Genomic DNA, 16,106 nt, shown 5'->3' with positions numbered 1-16,106 from the left:
ATATTTGTATTTGAATACCTGGCCATCATAATTATATTGTATAAACCTTGTTTTATAATAAAATCTTTGGTTAAAATGTAGATTTCTTATATTGCACTACATACCTACTATATAATGATATATAATATCAACCTAATTAAAAATAATATATATAATGTATATTATAACATGAAAATATTCGATCGAAGCAAGACAATTTTTAAGACCACAAGTTGGCAATTAGTTAGACTACACCCCCCCCCCCCCCAACATAGTTTTTTTATCGGGATGGTCCTGGCTATGCCTTTCCTAACCACTTATGAACTCAAAGTTATGATAGACAGAAAACGCATAATTATTAACTCTAATAATTTAATTTTTAATTTCTATTTACTTTTAAATTATTACCGCACGAAATAAATAAAGTCATGTATTAGTCAATAGTTACATAAAATATTTTTTCAATATAATTACAAATAACCATCATAACATCTATATAATGATGACACTATAATCATTAATAATGACTCATTATAAAGACGTCATAATAATCGATTCAAATTAGTATATTCAATATAGGATATTTGCCTTCAATCTAAGATCATTACATCCGATATACAAACTACAACAAACTACAACTGGTATCATTAAATATGGTTTTTACTATGTATATATTATAGATCAATACTATACTTAAAATATAATTTTCATACAAATAAACTATTATAAATAATTTCTGTTGAAAAAAAAAATAGAAAATCGATGAGTTTTGTAACACTTACTTCTTATACCATACATTTTTTTTTGGAATTTTTTCATTTATAATTTGGAACTTGACTCGTGGTTTAATTTTCTCACTGTCTTTGATGATTTCTTTTAAACCTTCCAATTGCGCCTTTTGCTTTTGTATGGTTTGCCAATATTTCGTACTTTTAGATTTTATATCGTTTACATATTCCTGTGTTACTAATTCAGATTTTTCAATCTACATTTGTAACAATTTATTATATAAAAAACGAATATGTCATTTTTATTAATTGTATTAATTACAAATTTTGGAGTTTTTGTATTCATTAAAATATTTATTTCTTTCTCCAAATTTTTAGAAATAATTCGTAAATCTGAATTATTTTTTTGCTCGTTTTCAAATCGCTTCATTAAAATATTAAATTCTTCTTTCATTTTATTTATGATATTTTCTTTTGTTCTTGAAAAAAATATTTGCTTTTAATTACACCTTAAAAATTATCATACATATTCATAATAACTATTATACTTCAATTCTCGTTCGTTTATCAACATTTTCGATGACATCGATTCTATGATCTTGGCCATTTTCGTTTCTTGTATACTGCAGTTAGTGTTCTCCATTATTTTCTCACACCTTTTAAGTTTGACCTTTAGATTATTTATTTCGTGTTTGTCTTCGTTTATAATTTTTTGATATTCGAAGATTTTAGCAGAACTCTAAAAATTCGAATTGTATTAATTTATATTTAAAATTATTAAATACTCGTATATTAATATATTGTTAGGGAAAAAAATGTTGAAATATTACATTTTTCCGTTCGTAATTAAATTGTTCGTTTAAGGATTGATAATCTTTTATCAAACGATCATTTTCTTTAAAATATTTTTGGTACATCGTAATATAAGGTTCTAATTTTAATTTTATTTGACTCAATTCACTTTTCAGATCTTCATTTTCAGCAATCGCTTTGATGCCTATTTTGTTACCTGAAAAAACAAAAAAACAATCAATTATTTTACTATCAGTCAAAACACTTAAAATGAAAGAATGATTACTTTTATTTAAAATTGAACTATCATAAGTCAGAACTTCAATAGCCGATCTCAATTCATTAACGATTGATTTACTTGTACTTAAATTAATGTTGATAATTTTAATTTCATCCTGTTTCGATAAAAATAATTACATAACATATTATTACCGTAGAGTATATTGATTCTATATTTTTATAACTACAAAACGTACCTATAATGACTTAGAAAAAATAATTTACAGTAGTATAATCTTACCTTAAGAGACCTTATTTCAAGTCCTAACCTATGTTTATCACCTCCAGATTTATTCAACAACTCTAAATATTTAGCATGAGCTATTCTTTCGTCCTCTTTTATTTTATTGTTTAACTCTACAACTTGTCGATTTGCACAATATCGTTTATTTTTTAATTCTTGAATTAAAATTTTTTTTTTATCGAGTTGTCCTTGAAGTCTATATTTTAAACATTATAAGATTAATTTAATTCTAACTCATGAGTGTACATTAATGATTATTATGGTTCGGATTTTAAAGCATAATAAATGATAAAAAAAGGAAAACATTTTTTAAAATAGCAAAATAAAAGCAAATTTATCTTTAAAAAAAGTAAAAATAAAAACATGACCAAAAATTAACACGAATCAGTTATAACACTGAATAAAAAAATAATTAACTACCATGTATTTTATAAGATTTTCAGTAGTGAAACTGTCTCTATCATGTGACAGAATGTTTTATACTAAGAAAATTTATGCTTTACATCCACTGAAGTTATCGGTACAAAAAAAGCAAAAATAATTTGGTTTATTTGGAAACAGAAAAATGTGAAACGAATTTATATTTAAAAATTAGAGGTCTATCTCATATATAAAAAAAAGAAGCATTTGCTTTAAAATCCGAGCCCTAATGATAATGAATAAAATACGGATTTTAAAGCAATAAAAAACTAAAGAAAAACACTAAAAAAAAAAAAGCAATAAAGCTGTATAAATATTACAAAAAGTTAAAAAAAAACATTAATAATGGGTTTAAAAATAATAATAAATAATTTTCGGCATTTTGTAAATAAATATGGCATATGGTGTTACAACGAAAACTAAACTGTAATTCTGAGTAGATAATTTCCGAAATGAGAGCATATTTTTGTGTTTATTGCCGTTTTAAGATATATCAATCTACTATATGGTATATCATACGGTATGTGACAAACTAAACACACAGGGAAAGGTTGTCGAAAAAATGATCGAACAAGATTTGGAATTCAAGAACCAAAAATGGAGCCAAAAATGTATAAAATTTCATCAATAGAGAACGGTTGGCCCCATTTGGCTCAAATTATTTTAATTGTTCGTAATTACCAGGAGAAGGTTTTTACAAAAAAAAAATTTAGAAAAGTGCTATTGTTTAATTAATCGTAGTTTAATTAAATAAATTTTGACCAGGTCGATAACTGCACAATTGAAAATTAATTATTAAATAAAACTAATAAAAAACTATTAATTTTATTTTTGGTATTAAATGACGATTATTGCATAAATATTAAACAACAAGATCCCGCAATCGGTGCTAAAACAAACAAGAATGTTAGTTCGAAGGATTATTATGCATATCGGTTGATGATCAGACGCGATCAGGACAACGTTATTCTACGATGTCGTGAGATTTGTCAAAAATTCATGGTCAACGTATATGTAAAGATAGAAAGCGAACGATTTCTATACTTGCGATTCAATCAGAAAAAGCAGTGTGCGGAAGATTCTCTAAACAAATATTAGATATCTGATGTAATCGATGACTATATGTGGCTTATATTTGAGCACATCATGTTTTTCACACGGACAATTATACGTGACGTGCTTTCGAACTATCCAGTTTGTGTTGACGAAATACGGGATAACAAAAAATATTGTACACTCTGTTGCATTAAGGGATTGATATTGCTTTTTACTAATATTGTCATAGTTAGCGATACATATAATTTTAAAGGGTCAATTTTTATAAATTATTAAGAAAATAAATGTTTGATGTTTTTTCATTTTATTCCGTAACCGTTCACAGCACTCCATACCTCTTCCACTTATATACCACATCCTTACACACTTATATTAAATTATTTTTTTTTTTCAAAATAACAAAACAAAATAATGACAAAACAACGTTTGTCGGGTCAGCTAGTATAATATAAAAATAAATACTAACATTTCAAATACGTTTATTTAGAACATGTTTTGAAGAAAATGTTACCTAAAAGCAAAGAAAGTATCCAAAATACCAAAAAATCTGTGATATTTGAAAAATGAAACATAAAAGCAAAAAATGTATCCAAAACACCCAAAAAAAGAAAGCAAATGCCTTCAAAATCCGTACTCTGATTATAAATTATCGTCCATACTTAGAGTAATGGTATTTAAGTACTTCATTTTCAAATTTTACCGATAGCGGTTCTTTTGCAGTACTTTCTTTAGCAACTATACAATTCTGTGGAATAAAATATTTATTAGTAGTAGAATACAATAACAATAATAATAGATAATATTATAAGGATTATAATTTTTAAATAAAAAAAATTTAAGCACTGAACGTTTTGAGAGATAAATATGACTAATATATAATAAAAACTATACATTAAGCAAATAATTTATTTTTTACTTTTTTAATGATAACGAATAAATAAATTAAAACATGCATTTTTAGAAACAAATACCTTAAATATTTAATTTTTATAAAATGTTTTAATCGTTTCCGAGAAATTATCTGTTAATATATGTATTGTTATTTTTTAAATTGAATAAGTATTTGATAACCATTTATTTGGTTTTCTGTAACTATCATATATAAGTAACTCACTGAATATTTTTTCTGCAATTCATCTCTTTCTAAGACAATACTGTCCCTTGGATTTACTACTGGTACAATCATATTGGGGATTACATTGGCACCAATTGGTGTTCTTTCCCACTCATCCTAAAACAAAATAATTAAAATAACATTTAGTATAGCAGAATAGTGTGACTTGGTGTCTAACAAATAGATCCTGCAGTTAAATTACGCCCAGCGTATCTAGCTCCCAGATGGGTGACATCGGTTAATTTTAGCAACGAATTTACAGAACAACAAATCATGGGTGCCAACTAGAGGTCGTGGTTGTGAACGGGTATTAGATTACACGGGGGCACACGGAACCCAGGCACGTGGGCAAAAAAAATATATTAAAGCCCGTGTATATTATAATGGTTAAAAATTAATAAGATGCATTCGTTTATCGTATAATATTTTATAGATTTAAACTATAAGTACAATAATATATAAATCACAATATATATTATATGCTATACATAATAAATCAATTTTATCATCCAAAATATATGCCTATAAAATTAATAAAAGTGATTGTAATTATTGATATACTTTAATTTATTTCCTAGTGATGATAATTGTCATGAAAATTAAGAATGTAATACATTTGTTAGTTAAACACGGTGTTCATTGTGATCTTCAAATAATTTAAATATTGAGTTTTTATCTTCATCGTCGAAATTCCGTAAACCACAACCCCGGAAATTACGTAGAATTATATCGATAAGAATATTGAAAGAAATCAAATTTGGAGTTCTGGAAGAAAAAATCCATCAAGCGTTAACAAAAATTATAGCCATGAATTCAATGCCCAACTTTTATTCTAGTTCCGAATTTAAACAATCAATGAGAATAGTTGAACTAAATTATATAATTTGTAAGGAAGGGTAAGCACTACCAACACGTTAAAAATAAAACCTTTCACCTACTATAAAAACTAAAATAAAAACTAATGGACATAGTAACCGAAATTGATTAAAAGTAATGTTAAATTTACTATTACACTATTACAGTATAAATATAACATTTTTTTATAAATTACTTTTTCAACTAAACATTCTTCCAATTCTAATTGCAATCTCTTTTGTGTTTCACGACATTTCCTTTTTAAAGTACGCATTTGTTTGTTCCTAAATTTTAATTTAGCTCTGAGTGTATCATTATGTTCTTTTATTAATTCACCTTTTTCCTAAAGAATACAGTTTTATAATTAGTAAAATCAAACAAGATAAATATTTAAATCAATAAAATTACAATTTCCTTCTTCAGAAAATTAATCGCAATTATGGACTTCTCTTCTTTATCGATTGCAAGAAAATATTTTTTTTCCGAGACTGCGAGTTTTTTTTCGACATTCATCAACTCAAATTTTAATTTTTTAATTTCAGCCTAAAATAGATAACATGTACAACAAATTAATGATTACAATATCTTTACATTTTATAAACGAAACAAAGAATTTGTCGTGTTACCCTTATTTGCAATAAGTTCTACTGTACCTTACATAGCAAGAGATTATTTGATTTTCCTTTATTATCATAGGTGACTTTCATGATTTGAATATCTTTATTTTTTTGTTCTAGATTTTTTGCTGTTAACTGTTTTTGATAATCGGTTATCTGGTCCTAAAACAAACGTTACAAAAATGTGAAAATGTGTATTCTTTAATGACAATTTTTTCTTATGGTATTCTATTTACTTGTAGTTTATCGATGATACTACTTTTTTTATTCATTTCCCAAGATTTTTTATTACACATATCTATTATGTTTAAATTATTTTTTTCGATATCTTTTATTCTTTTCTGTAATTTTTTGTTATCAATCTGAGCAAACAACATCCATAAAGAGTTTATTACTTCCTTATTGTAAACATTTAATTCATACAATAATATTACCTCCAAGTCCTGTGTTTTAATTATTAACATTTCTAATTTATCATGCTCCCTTTCTCTGGATGCTTGTGTACTATTCAACTGAACATTTAAGTCGATTATTTGACTTTTTTGGTCATGAATCATTTTTATATAGTCCATTTCTGTTTGTCTTAAGTCCTTTATAACTTGATTTTTTTCCTTTGTAAAATTAAATTATGAAATAATTAATATTAATTATATTAATAAAATTAATAAATAAATAAATGAATAATAAATATTATATATATTATGAAGAATAAAATATTAAATGTTCATATGATAATTGTACAAAAAATTGTTCTTATCGATCGCAAGAAAACAATTTTTTTCCGAGAGTGCGAGTTCTTTTCAAACATTCATTAACTCTAATTTTAAGTTTTTAATTTCAACATAAAATAAACAACATTTACAACAAGTTCATTATTATTATATCTTCATATTTCAAACAACAAAATTTAAAAATTTAAATAAATAATGAAATACTATTTTCGCTTGCCAAAAACATAATCAGAACGAAACTAAACCTTAAATGTATGAACAACTTTGTGAAACTTGGACTCGAATAGAAACCGAATGAAACCGATTTTTGTCGATGAGGTTTTCAGTTCTAACAGGTCTCTGTTAGGTACCAATCACATGCCATATACATAAGGTGACCATATATTTTCTTGTTAATACGGGACAAAATATAAAAATAAAAATATCCTCATTGATTACAATTTTTTTTTTTATTTAATTATTATTAACAAGATTAATTACTGTTATGTATTTTAAAAACATAAAATATTAATCAATTAATTACACTTATTAACAAGTAACACATTTTTATTATAAATAATTTTTTTTTTTATATTTATACATAAGAATAACAATCTTAGATCACTTTAACTCCGCAAATATTTTTTTTTTAACACCTAACTCCGCACATCATTTTTGTATATAATTAAAAAAAAGAACAATCTGTATTCTATCGATTGGCCGTCGTTATATAATTCTATGTTTTTATTTATAAATTCCATATTGGTTTTTTGTTTAGTTCTAACTATCCTACTTTCATTATTATTAGCAGAATTCATTCGTATGTAAGAATCCTTTTGCATAGCTAATAAGTTTTTAATGAAAACTGCAATATTTTGATGTGCTGAAGTAAATAAATTATTAAATTTGGCATGAAAAGACTTTAAAGTTTATTGATAAATGTAGAGCTTTAGTGTTTTCGATATTACAAATAATTTTATGCTATTCAGACTCTGGGTGTTAAAAATATTTTTAGAATGCGGAGCTATGGTACGTTAATTTTTTTGACTGTGCTGAAGTACGGTGCATGCAGAGTTGCGGATTTACAAAATAATTTTATTCGTGCGAAGCTACGGTGCGTTCAAATTATGATGAGAGCACTTTTTCTTTAAAAATTATTAAGAAAGGATATATTAATAAAAAATCATAAGGTTGTAATAAATTTAATATTATTAATTATAATAATTATATTAAACAATAATAAATTATATAATAATAATAATAATAATAAAAATAATAATTAATTATATTATAATATTATTATTATAATTTAATATTAAATGCATTTTTATTTTCTTCTAGGAGTTCTTTATCATATACATGAATGCTTTGAAAAGTGAAATAATGGTATTAAAAAATTGTGTCTTCCCTCAAGTAAAAAATTATATGTTTGTTACTATAATATGTATACTGTGGTAAATATATTGATATATCATATCCCCTCTTAAAATTTGAGATAAGATCTAAGGTAATTTTGTGTAATAATGAAATTAAGATTGGTTAAGGTACAATAATTAAGGGGTAAAGCCCCCCCACCGATCTGTTTGGTATACATTTTTCAAGCCCCTCCCAGGTAAAAAATAAAATTGTGCCTATCCTTATATAACTTAATAATATTATTTTGTAGGTACTTTCATATCAAGTTCCACTTTTGATTTTATTTTTTCACAGGACAATTCTTTTTTTTTGTATATTTCTAATTCAGATTCTATTTGGGCATATTTTATCTTTGATTCTTTCAATTCTTTTTCGGCTAAGTTCAGCTTTAAATATATATCTGGATACATATTTTGTTCGTTATATCTGTAAATTAATTAAAACGTTCAGAAATCGTCATCCTCATTCTGGTTATTATCATAATTATGATTATAGTTTTTTCATTAACCGTTCATAATGTATACATGTGTATATGTTACCGTCATTGTCGGAAATTCAGACAATGTAGGTAATTACTAGGCAATGTTAGTAATTGGTGGTGCAAACCAGTCATTGTGCGAAATCGGTGAATATTTCCGACATCGATTCATAAGTTTACAGCCAATGCCATTTATCGGTTATCGATTTATCACCAATGAAACTCTATATTTCATTTTAACTCTAATAAAATAATGAATGAAAGTTAATTTATCTATAAATTCAATGCAATAACCAGTTCACTTTTGAAGACATTAATAAGCATAAATATCAGCTTTAAATAAACAGACATATAAAACGAGATAAGTCCACTATCGTTAAATAATTGTACATATTTGTTTATTGCACTAATACGTAGAGCAGCTTCTGCTGCATAATCTCAGATACAAATCAATTTTCAAAAAAAGAAAACTACATATCTGGTTGTTGCACCAAATATTTCAATTAAATTGTACTATACACTTTCAGTCAAGCGATCTTTGTCCGTTAAGTGTGTACGTACCTACCGTGTATTTATAAATTATAAAATCACAGTATTTATTAATAACGGATTTAGCCAATAAGCGTGAACAATTTAATACAAATATTGATTCATTATTCGTTAAAAAACGTAGAGATATTATTATTTTTTTTTTTGAGTATCAACCACCAGCAATATTGCACTCTAAAAATGGTAGAAAATTTATGAATCTCATTTTAAGAAAACTCATTGAAATGTGGGGAGATATAAACATCGTTTACGGAAAACCTCAACATACGTCAATCACAAGGGTCAATAGAACGGGAAAATCGAAATGTTGAAGATATGCAGGCTGCTTGGTTGGCAGAAAATAATTCTACAGATTGGCCAACAGCATTGCAATTTATTCAATTTCGAAAAAAATGTACTTTTCATTCAGGTGATAATTCGATAAATATTTATAAATAATTAAAATATATTATTCATTTAAATATAAGCAAGGATATTGCAGCTAATCATCAAATTTAATAATTTACATATAAAATGTATTTTCAGGTATAGGAAGATCACCCTATAAAACAATGTTTGTTTGCCCAGTAAGATTAGGAGTAATGTTAGTCAAATTCCGGACAGATACAATTACCTATTTGAATTCTGAAGAAGATATTAATTTATTCATATAAAAGGACTTAAGTCCTATACATAAACATATAACATAAACGTAAACAAGGTTATACAGTGGTCGCCGCTTAATGTAATCACGTTGGTACGAGACATAACTGATAACATAATCCGATTGATAACATTAAACGTAAGTTATAAATAATAATAAAACCAACGTTAAATAAAAAAAAAATGAATAATGTAGTGTTGCATCAAATTTTATAATCATAATACATAGTTATTAAAAATATAAAATTAAAAAAATTAAATTAAATGTAAATAAATATGTATAATATGTAAAAGGATTTTATTATTTAATTGTTTATCCCTCTTTATTAATCACTCATTAAAAATAACTGATGTCATCCAAGCATTTGTGTTGGTATAATAATCAACTGGTAAACATTTTACTGATTTAAAACCACGAGGATTTTTACGTTTCCCTATAACCAAAAGTTTTTGTTTTTTACCTAACATACTTGTACAACATAGGACAAAGATGCGCTCTTTTGCTATTTTACAGCATTTTGCGTTTTCATTTTTGAATAAATAAGTATGCTCAGGCAAGGCACGATAAAATAATCTAGTTTCATCAGCATTACAAGCATTGTCGGGCGTATATTCTGAAATAATTTTTGACCATTCAGTTTTTATCCAATTTTCTGCTGCCGAGAAATCTGCGTCTTTTTGTTCTTTGTACGTTTATTTGTATACAATATTTTCACGTTTTATCCAGCGATGAAAACATTCTGAGGCAATAAAATTTTCTATACCCATTTTTTTTTGCAAGTTCTTCAGCTTTTTGACGCAATATTGGACCATTAATGCGTGCATCATTTTTTCTAACATTAATAAACCATAATGTTAATGCTGATTCAACCTGTTTTTCTTTCTCACTGCGTATCCTCTTTATGTTTGGATTTTTAAATAATTTAGTGTTGCTAAATTTTCTATTTCAATTCGTTTTTTTAATAATTTATACAATAATGGTTGGGAAATTTGTAGTTTTATAGCTGCTTCTCATTGTCCCATTTTTGGTAAATTGTCGTAACGTTGTAGTATTAAAATTTTATCATAAATTGTCAGGTCACTTATTTTTTGTTTTTCACTCAATTTTACTCACACGCGATACAGATACATACAAACGTGATAATGGTCGACGGGCAGCAACGATACTATCTTAATGCTATATGAACGAAAGGTAGATAAATATACGGTAAATAAATAACGGTATATTCGAGACATTCGACGAAAACTTTGATTGTATGTTACAAAATTATAATTTTATGACCTCAAACTGATAATATTATGAGGCGTATTGATTACAATAGCCGTCATAATTTACACATATAAGTATACATTCGGTCCGTACTTATACTTTTCGATAACAATAAACGTTTGATAACATTAACTGGATTACATTAAGCGGCGACCACTGTATTTATATTAAACGCATTATGTGAACTCTTATAGTCTTATACACAGTAAGATAACAAAAATAACAAAATTAAAACTAAATTATAAATACAATTGTAAAATTTACATTTATAAATGAAACGAACTTATTAGGTAAATAACAACAAAGAAAAATGTAAAAGTGAGAGGTGCTAAACAAAATCATAAGTAATAGAATTATCCGCAACCATCAAGATAGTAAAGGGACTGTTTATCATATAGTTCATTTTATAAGGGAGATGTGATAAAATAAGTCACTATTTATTGAGTTGAGGAGGTTAATTTTAAAATGAATAAGGGAAAGGAGTTCTTGACAATCAATGTTCCCAAAAAGTAAATTTTGTAAAAGCTTAGATAATAATAAAGTGCGCTTATATTTTAATATAGAAAGACCTATAAAGATTGATCAATTTTAACACTGAATCATACGAATCATGAGGAGATCTATGAATGTTAAAATTGAAGGAGATAAATCGTAAAAAGTTATTCTAAATTGATTCAATGGCATCGATTTGCTTTGACGTATTATTAGTCCAAATTAATGGAAAATATTCCAAGTTAAAGCAGACAAGGGCACAGAAAAACATTTTTAGGAATAGAGGATCTCTGAATAATCCACAAGTTCGTTTAATAAAACCTGATTTGCGCATTGTCTTGTTTTTCATCATTTCAGTAAGGGCTGAGAAATTTAGTTTTAAATCAAAAATTACACAATTCCTTAAAGTTAGTCAATATTTCAATAGTTTAGTCAGAAATATAATAATTATAGTTGATAGGATTTTTGATCAAACAAAAGCGGATAAATTCGTATTTGTCAATATTTAATGACTGTCGGTTAGCTGAGAATCAAAATTGAATATTATTTAAATCGATTTGTTAGTCAAACGCGTCCCTTTGGTGCTTATTAATTATTTTTATGATAGCTACTATAAATAGTGAACCAGAATAATCTCATGGCATAGATCATGTTATGTTATATATTAATAGGTAATATAATTTTTAAATTGAAGAGTAATTATAGTGTTTTTAATTACATAGTTAATCAACGACAAGAAAACATACTTCGTGCTAGAGGCGGCACGAAATATTTTACTTCATGAGTCCTGTTAGGATTTTGACCACCCACATACCTAACTAAAAATAAATTTAATGGTAGCTTGTAAAAAGAGTTCCTCCACTATTTGTTCTACATGCTACATACCCACTCGATACCCAATGGTCAATATCTACTCACCTACCCACCCACTGACTTGAGTCCAGGGACTCAAAAATCTGCTGTCACGCCGCCATTGCTTCGTGCTCGTGAAGAATTGGTGAAACATTTAGAAAAGCAGACAAAACAAATAATAATAATAATAAATACATCAAATAGCAAATTCGAAAACATAAATGTGGGGACTACTATACCAATACCGATTCCTGATATCGATAGGACACATCTAGATCGTCTAGAAATGTATTAGCTGTTTTTTCAGATGTTCAATATAACTTCTATTAAGTATGTGAGCACCTAACTAGATTATAAATGAGATAATACACTATTGGTTTTTTTATTAATTGATTAAACGTTGTAGGTACAGAAAATGTTTTTCCTAAATAAAAGTATACAAGAACAGAAATAGCCCTTTTTAAGGAAAATTTTCTTGACTTAAAAATAGCTATATTATCACCAAAATCAAATTAACTGACTCTCCAGGAGACTACCGAGCATAACAGTATTGCAAAGAGTCAATGTTATTGGAGGTGTCATTATGAAAAAAGTATGCGCTTGTTGAGTATCAAAAAAACTACGGAACTGGAAATTACATAATAGCTTACGCTGTGAAAATAAAATAAAATTTTAAACTGTATTGATGTTTAACTTTTAATAAACATAATAAATTAAATATTGTCAACTTTGACCGTTAATCTTAGCCATTTTCGGTAATGTATATCTAGTGTCAAAATTGCCTAACCAAATTAGCCATTGCCACAAATGAACAATCATTCTCAGTTATCACTGATTGCCGACATTGACTATAACATTATCATATATATATATATATATATATATATATATATATATATATATATAATTCAATAAAGTAGGTGCTGGGGCGGGTTTTATCACTAACCAAGGGAGGGGCTAATGAAGGTTTAAGAATTTAGTTAGTTTTTTAAATCTATATAAAATTTTAAATTATAGAATACGTTTTTGAGCCCCTCATAAATGAGTAATTTTTTTCATAATAATGACAAAGTTTAAATAGTTACATTATTGGTATCAATTTTAATCTGAAACCATTTTCAAACATAGGTAAATATATATAATTAGGCTTAGGGACTTCTAGCATTTGCGTACTTTTTTTTAATTATTGTTAAATATAGCAGAGTGCGAAATAAATTCGTTTCTCGGTGCTATGATATCAGATCTAAAATTTGAATGTGCATATTTTTGCATATTTGATAGATTTTGCAGGAGAGTGCATATTTTAAAATGTTTATGCTTATTTTGAATATTTTGACAAATTTTCCAAATTTAAAATTGAAAACTATGGATACATATTTCAACCTATCGAGAAAAAAAAATATTAAGAGGACTTAATACTTCCAGTAATATGCTATCTGCAAACTACCTCTCATACCTTGTTATAATTTTCGTGTAAGTATAAATAATATTATAAACCTGTATCGACCGGAAGTCGATAAAAATAATAGTTGATATAGAATAATAGATTATTTGTTTAGAGTCCAGTTCAGTTGATTATTACCCAGGGCCGTAGCTAGGGGTTGGCGAGAAGTGTCTACGCCCCGGGCGCAATTCCTGGGAGAACGCAAAAATGAAAATCTTGCGTTTAATGTTAAAAATTACAACGGTCAATGTCGTATATTTTGTTTACAAAATCTTTAACAGCCTTTATATTATAATCAAAACAATCATCGAAAATAATATCTAATAAGCATAATATTTTCAAATTGAAAATACGTAAGGGCGCATTTTGAAGTTTCGCCCCGGGCGCAATGTTTGGTTGCTACGGCATTGTTATTATTCGTCGTTATTTTTACATTTTGTTTTTACCAAAAATTTTACTTGTAAATTTTGAGCCTGAATTAAAGAAAAAATTTTAGTCGCCCCCCTTAGAAGTAAATCTAAATATGCTCCTGGGCTAATGTCCCCTAGCTACCCCCTTAAATCCACCCATGAGTAAGTGTTTTCTATACTTGTCTTCATCCAACTGAGAGTCGCTTTCCCTCTGCCGTATATATCCTGAGAAATCAGAACTGGTGGAAGTGAACGATGAACTCATTTTGAGAATACTGTTTAAGAACATCATTAAAGTATTGAATTATTTATACAATCAATTTTATTTTAAAAACGGATCAGTCGGCTTACCAGGTGTTTAGCTTCCAACTTAATTCTTCTTTCTGCGTTAAGAAATGAAATTCTTTGTAATTCTATGTAAAATTTACCAAATTTTACTGTTAATAATTAATAAATCTAATTAATATTAATTTTATGTTTAAAATTAAAAAATGTTTTTTTTAAACATTGTTATGGAAATATAGATTCATAAAAACATTGATATTAATAAAACTTTTTAATAGCCATTACATTTCCTTTACATGTCCTCTACGTGAATACCACATATTCGATTATCGCAATACGATGCGTCCGATCCGATAAGATTTCATTATCCGATACTGAGGTGTGTGCGATACACATGATAAATGTGAAATTGCAATCATAACAGAACATTTCAACTTTATCAGGCACTGAATTTTTTTCGGTCCAATTTATTTTTCAATGTTGAATACGATGGTCCAAACAAAAATTGGCAACCTATTTTTTAAAACAAAATATTTTTTTGCTGAAGTATTGAAAAAACTTACTGCTTTAATTATTCCGATTGCATTTCTAACAAATATTTGTTACATCCTTTTATTATATATACATTAAGAGCATGACTAAAACATAAACATTTTATGGCAAATGTCATTAGAGTTTGTAATAATTTAATTGCACCGAATTTTTCAGATTGCATCACAGAACATCCATCTGTAGTTATTCCTACACATTTATTCATAGGTAAAGTTAAATTGTCTAAAATAAATTGTGAAGCAGTTATTGTTAATTTTCTCGATCGCAATTGTAACAGCCTGTCAATAAACTAGAGGAAGACATTTGAATGATATTATTTTTCATACGTAAACCAGTTGTTAAACTGAGACTGAATATATCCTTTTTTGTGAAGTTTTAGATAAATCAGTTATTTCATCAAAAATTACGCCAAAATATTTTGATTTATTTATGAGTATTTTGTTGAACACATTTTTAAAAATTATATTTCCAGTTATCGAAATTAGAGTATTTTTACTAATATAAGTGGATGTTGCTTCAGAATTTTTTAATTGATTTTCTAATGTGATATCTCCAGATAATATCTTGAATTTTAGAAGCTCTTTAAAGCTTCCTTCGATCTTTAAAGGGTTATCAGATAGATCAAGATTTTTTTAATTTTGTTTGTCGCCAATATAGATAGACAATCTAAGGGATGGGGGTAGAGGAGTATCTAAACACAGGAATGCACCTTATGCATTCTATGCATGCGCGTAATTTATTCACCGCTATCATAATGTTAGGTTATTATATCAAATCACTATAACACGATAATAATATGACTTTTGAATCAAATTTTCAAAATTTGAACATACTACTTACATATTTTTACACTTTTTTTTGTGCTTCGACCATTTCAGTAAATAAATCATTATACACATAGGCGTGTCCAGACCTCCATGGC

General features: G+C 26.8%; 2 protein-coding genes across 2 annotated transcripts; both read right to left on the bottom strand.

The window, feature by feature from the left end:
• Window positions 1–1,214: 1,214 nt before the first annotated feature.
• On the bottom strand, window positions 1,215–4,768 carry LOC112685979. Its single transcript, XM_025558055.1, has 6 exons — window positions 4,613–4,768; window positions 4,158–4,243; window positions 2,020–2,218; window positions 1,786–1,894; window positions 1,538–1,716; window positions 1,215–1,446 (listed from the first exon to the last, which is right to left on the bottom strand). The coding sequence occupies exons 1-6, from the start codon at window positions 4,682–4,684 to the stop codon at window positions 1,228–1,230; spliced, it is 864 nt and encodes a 287-aa protein (XP_025413840.1). The 5' UTR covers window positions 4,685–4,768; the 3' UTR covers window positions 1,215–1,227.
• A 790-nt stretch (window positions 4,769–5,558) lies between these two features.
• LOC112685952 lies at window positions 5,559–14,952 on the bottom strand. The gene is made up of 8 exons (XM_025558025.1): window positions 14,929–14,952; window positions 14,699–14,760; window positions 14,490–14,622; window positions 6,519–6,695; window positions 6,121–6,246; window positions 5,876–6,010; window positions 5,664–5,810; window positions 5,559–5,570 (listed from the first exon to the last, which is right to left on the bottom strand). Exons 1-8 carry the CDS (start codon window positions 14,950–14,952, stop codon window positions 5,559–5,561), a joined length of 816 nt encoding a protein of 271 aa, XP_025413810.1.
• Between the last annotated feature and the right edge of the window lie 1,154 nt (window positions 14,953–16,106).

The sequence above is a fragment of the Sipha flava genome, unplaced genomic scaffold (genome assembly GCF_003268045.1).
Source record: "Sipha flava isolate LNK unplaced genomic scaffold, YSA_version1 299_pilon_pilon, whole genome shotgun sequence".
Classification (NCBI taxonomy): Eukaryota; Metazoa; Arthropoda; class Insecta; order Hemiptera; family Aphididae; genus Sipha; species Sipha flava.
The sequence above is the reverse complement of the archived record's forward strand: the minus strand, read 5'-3'. Positions and strand labels throughout refer to the sequence as shown.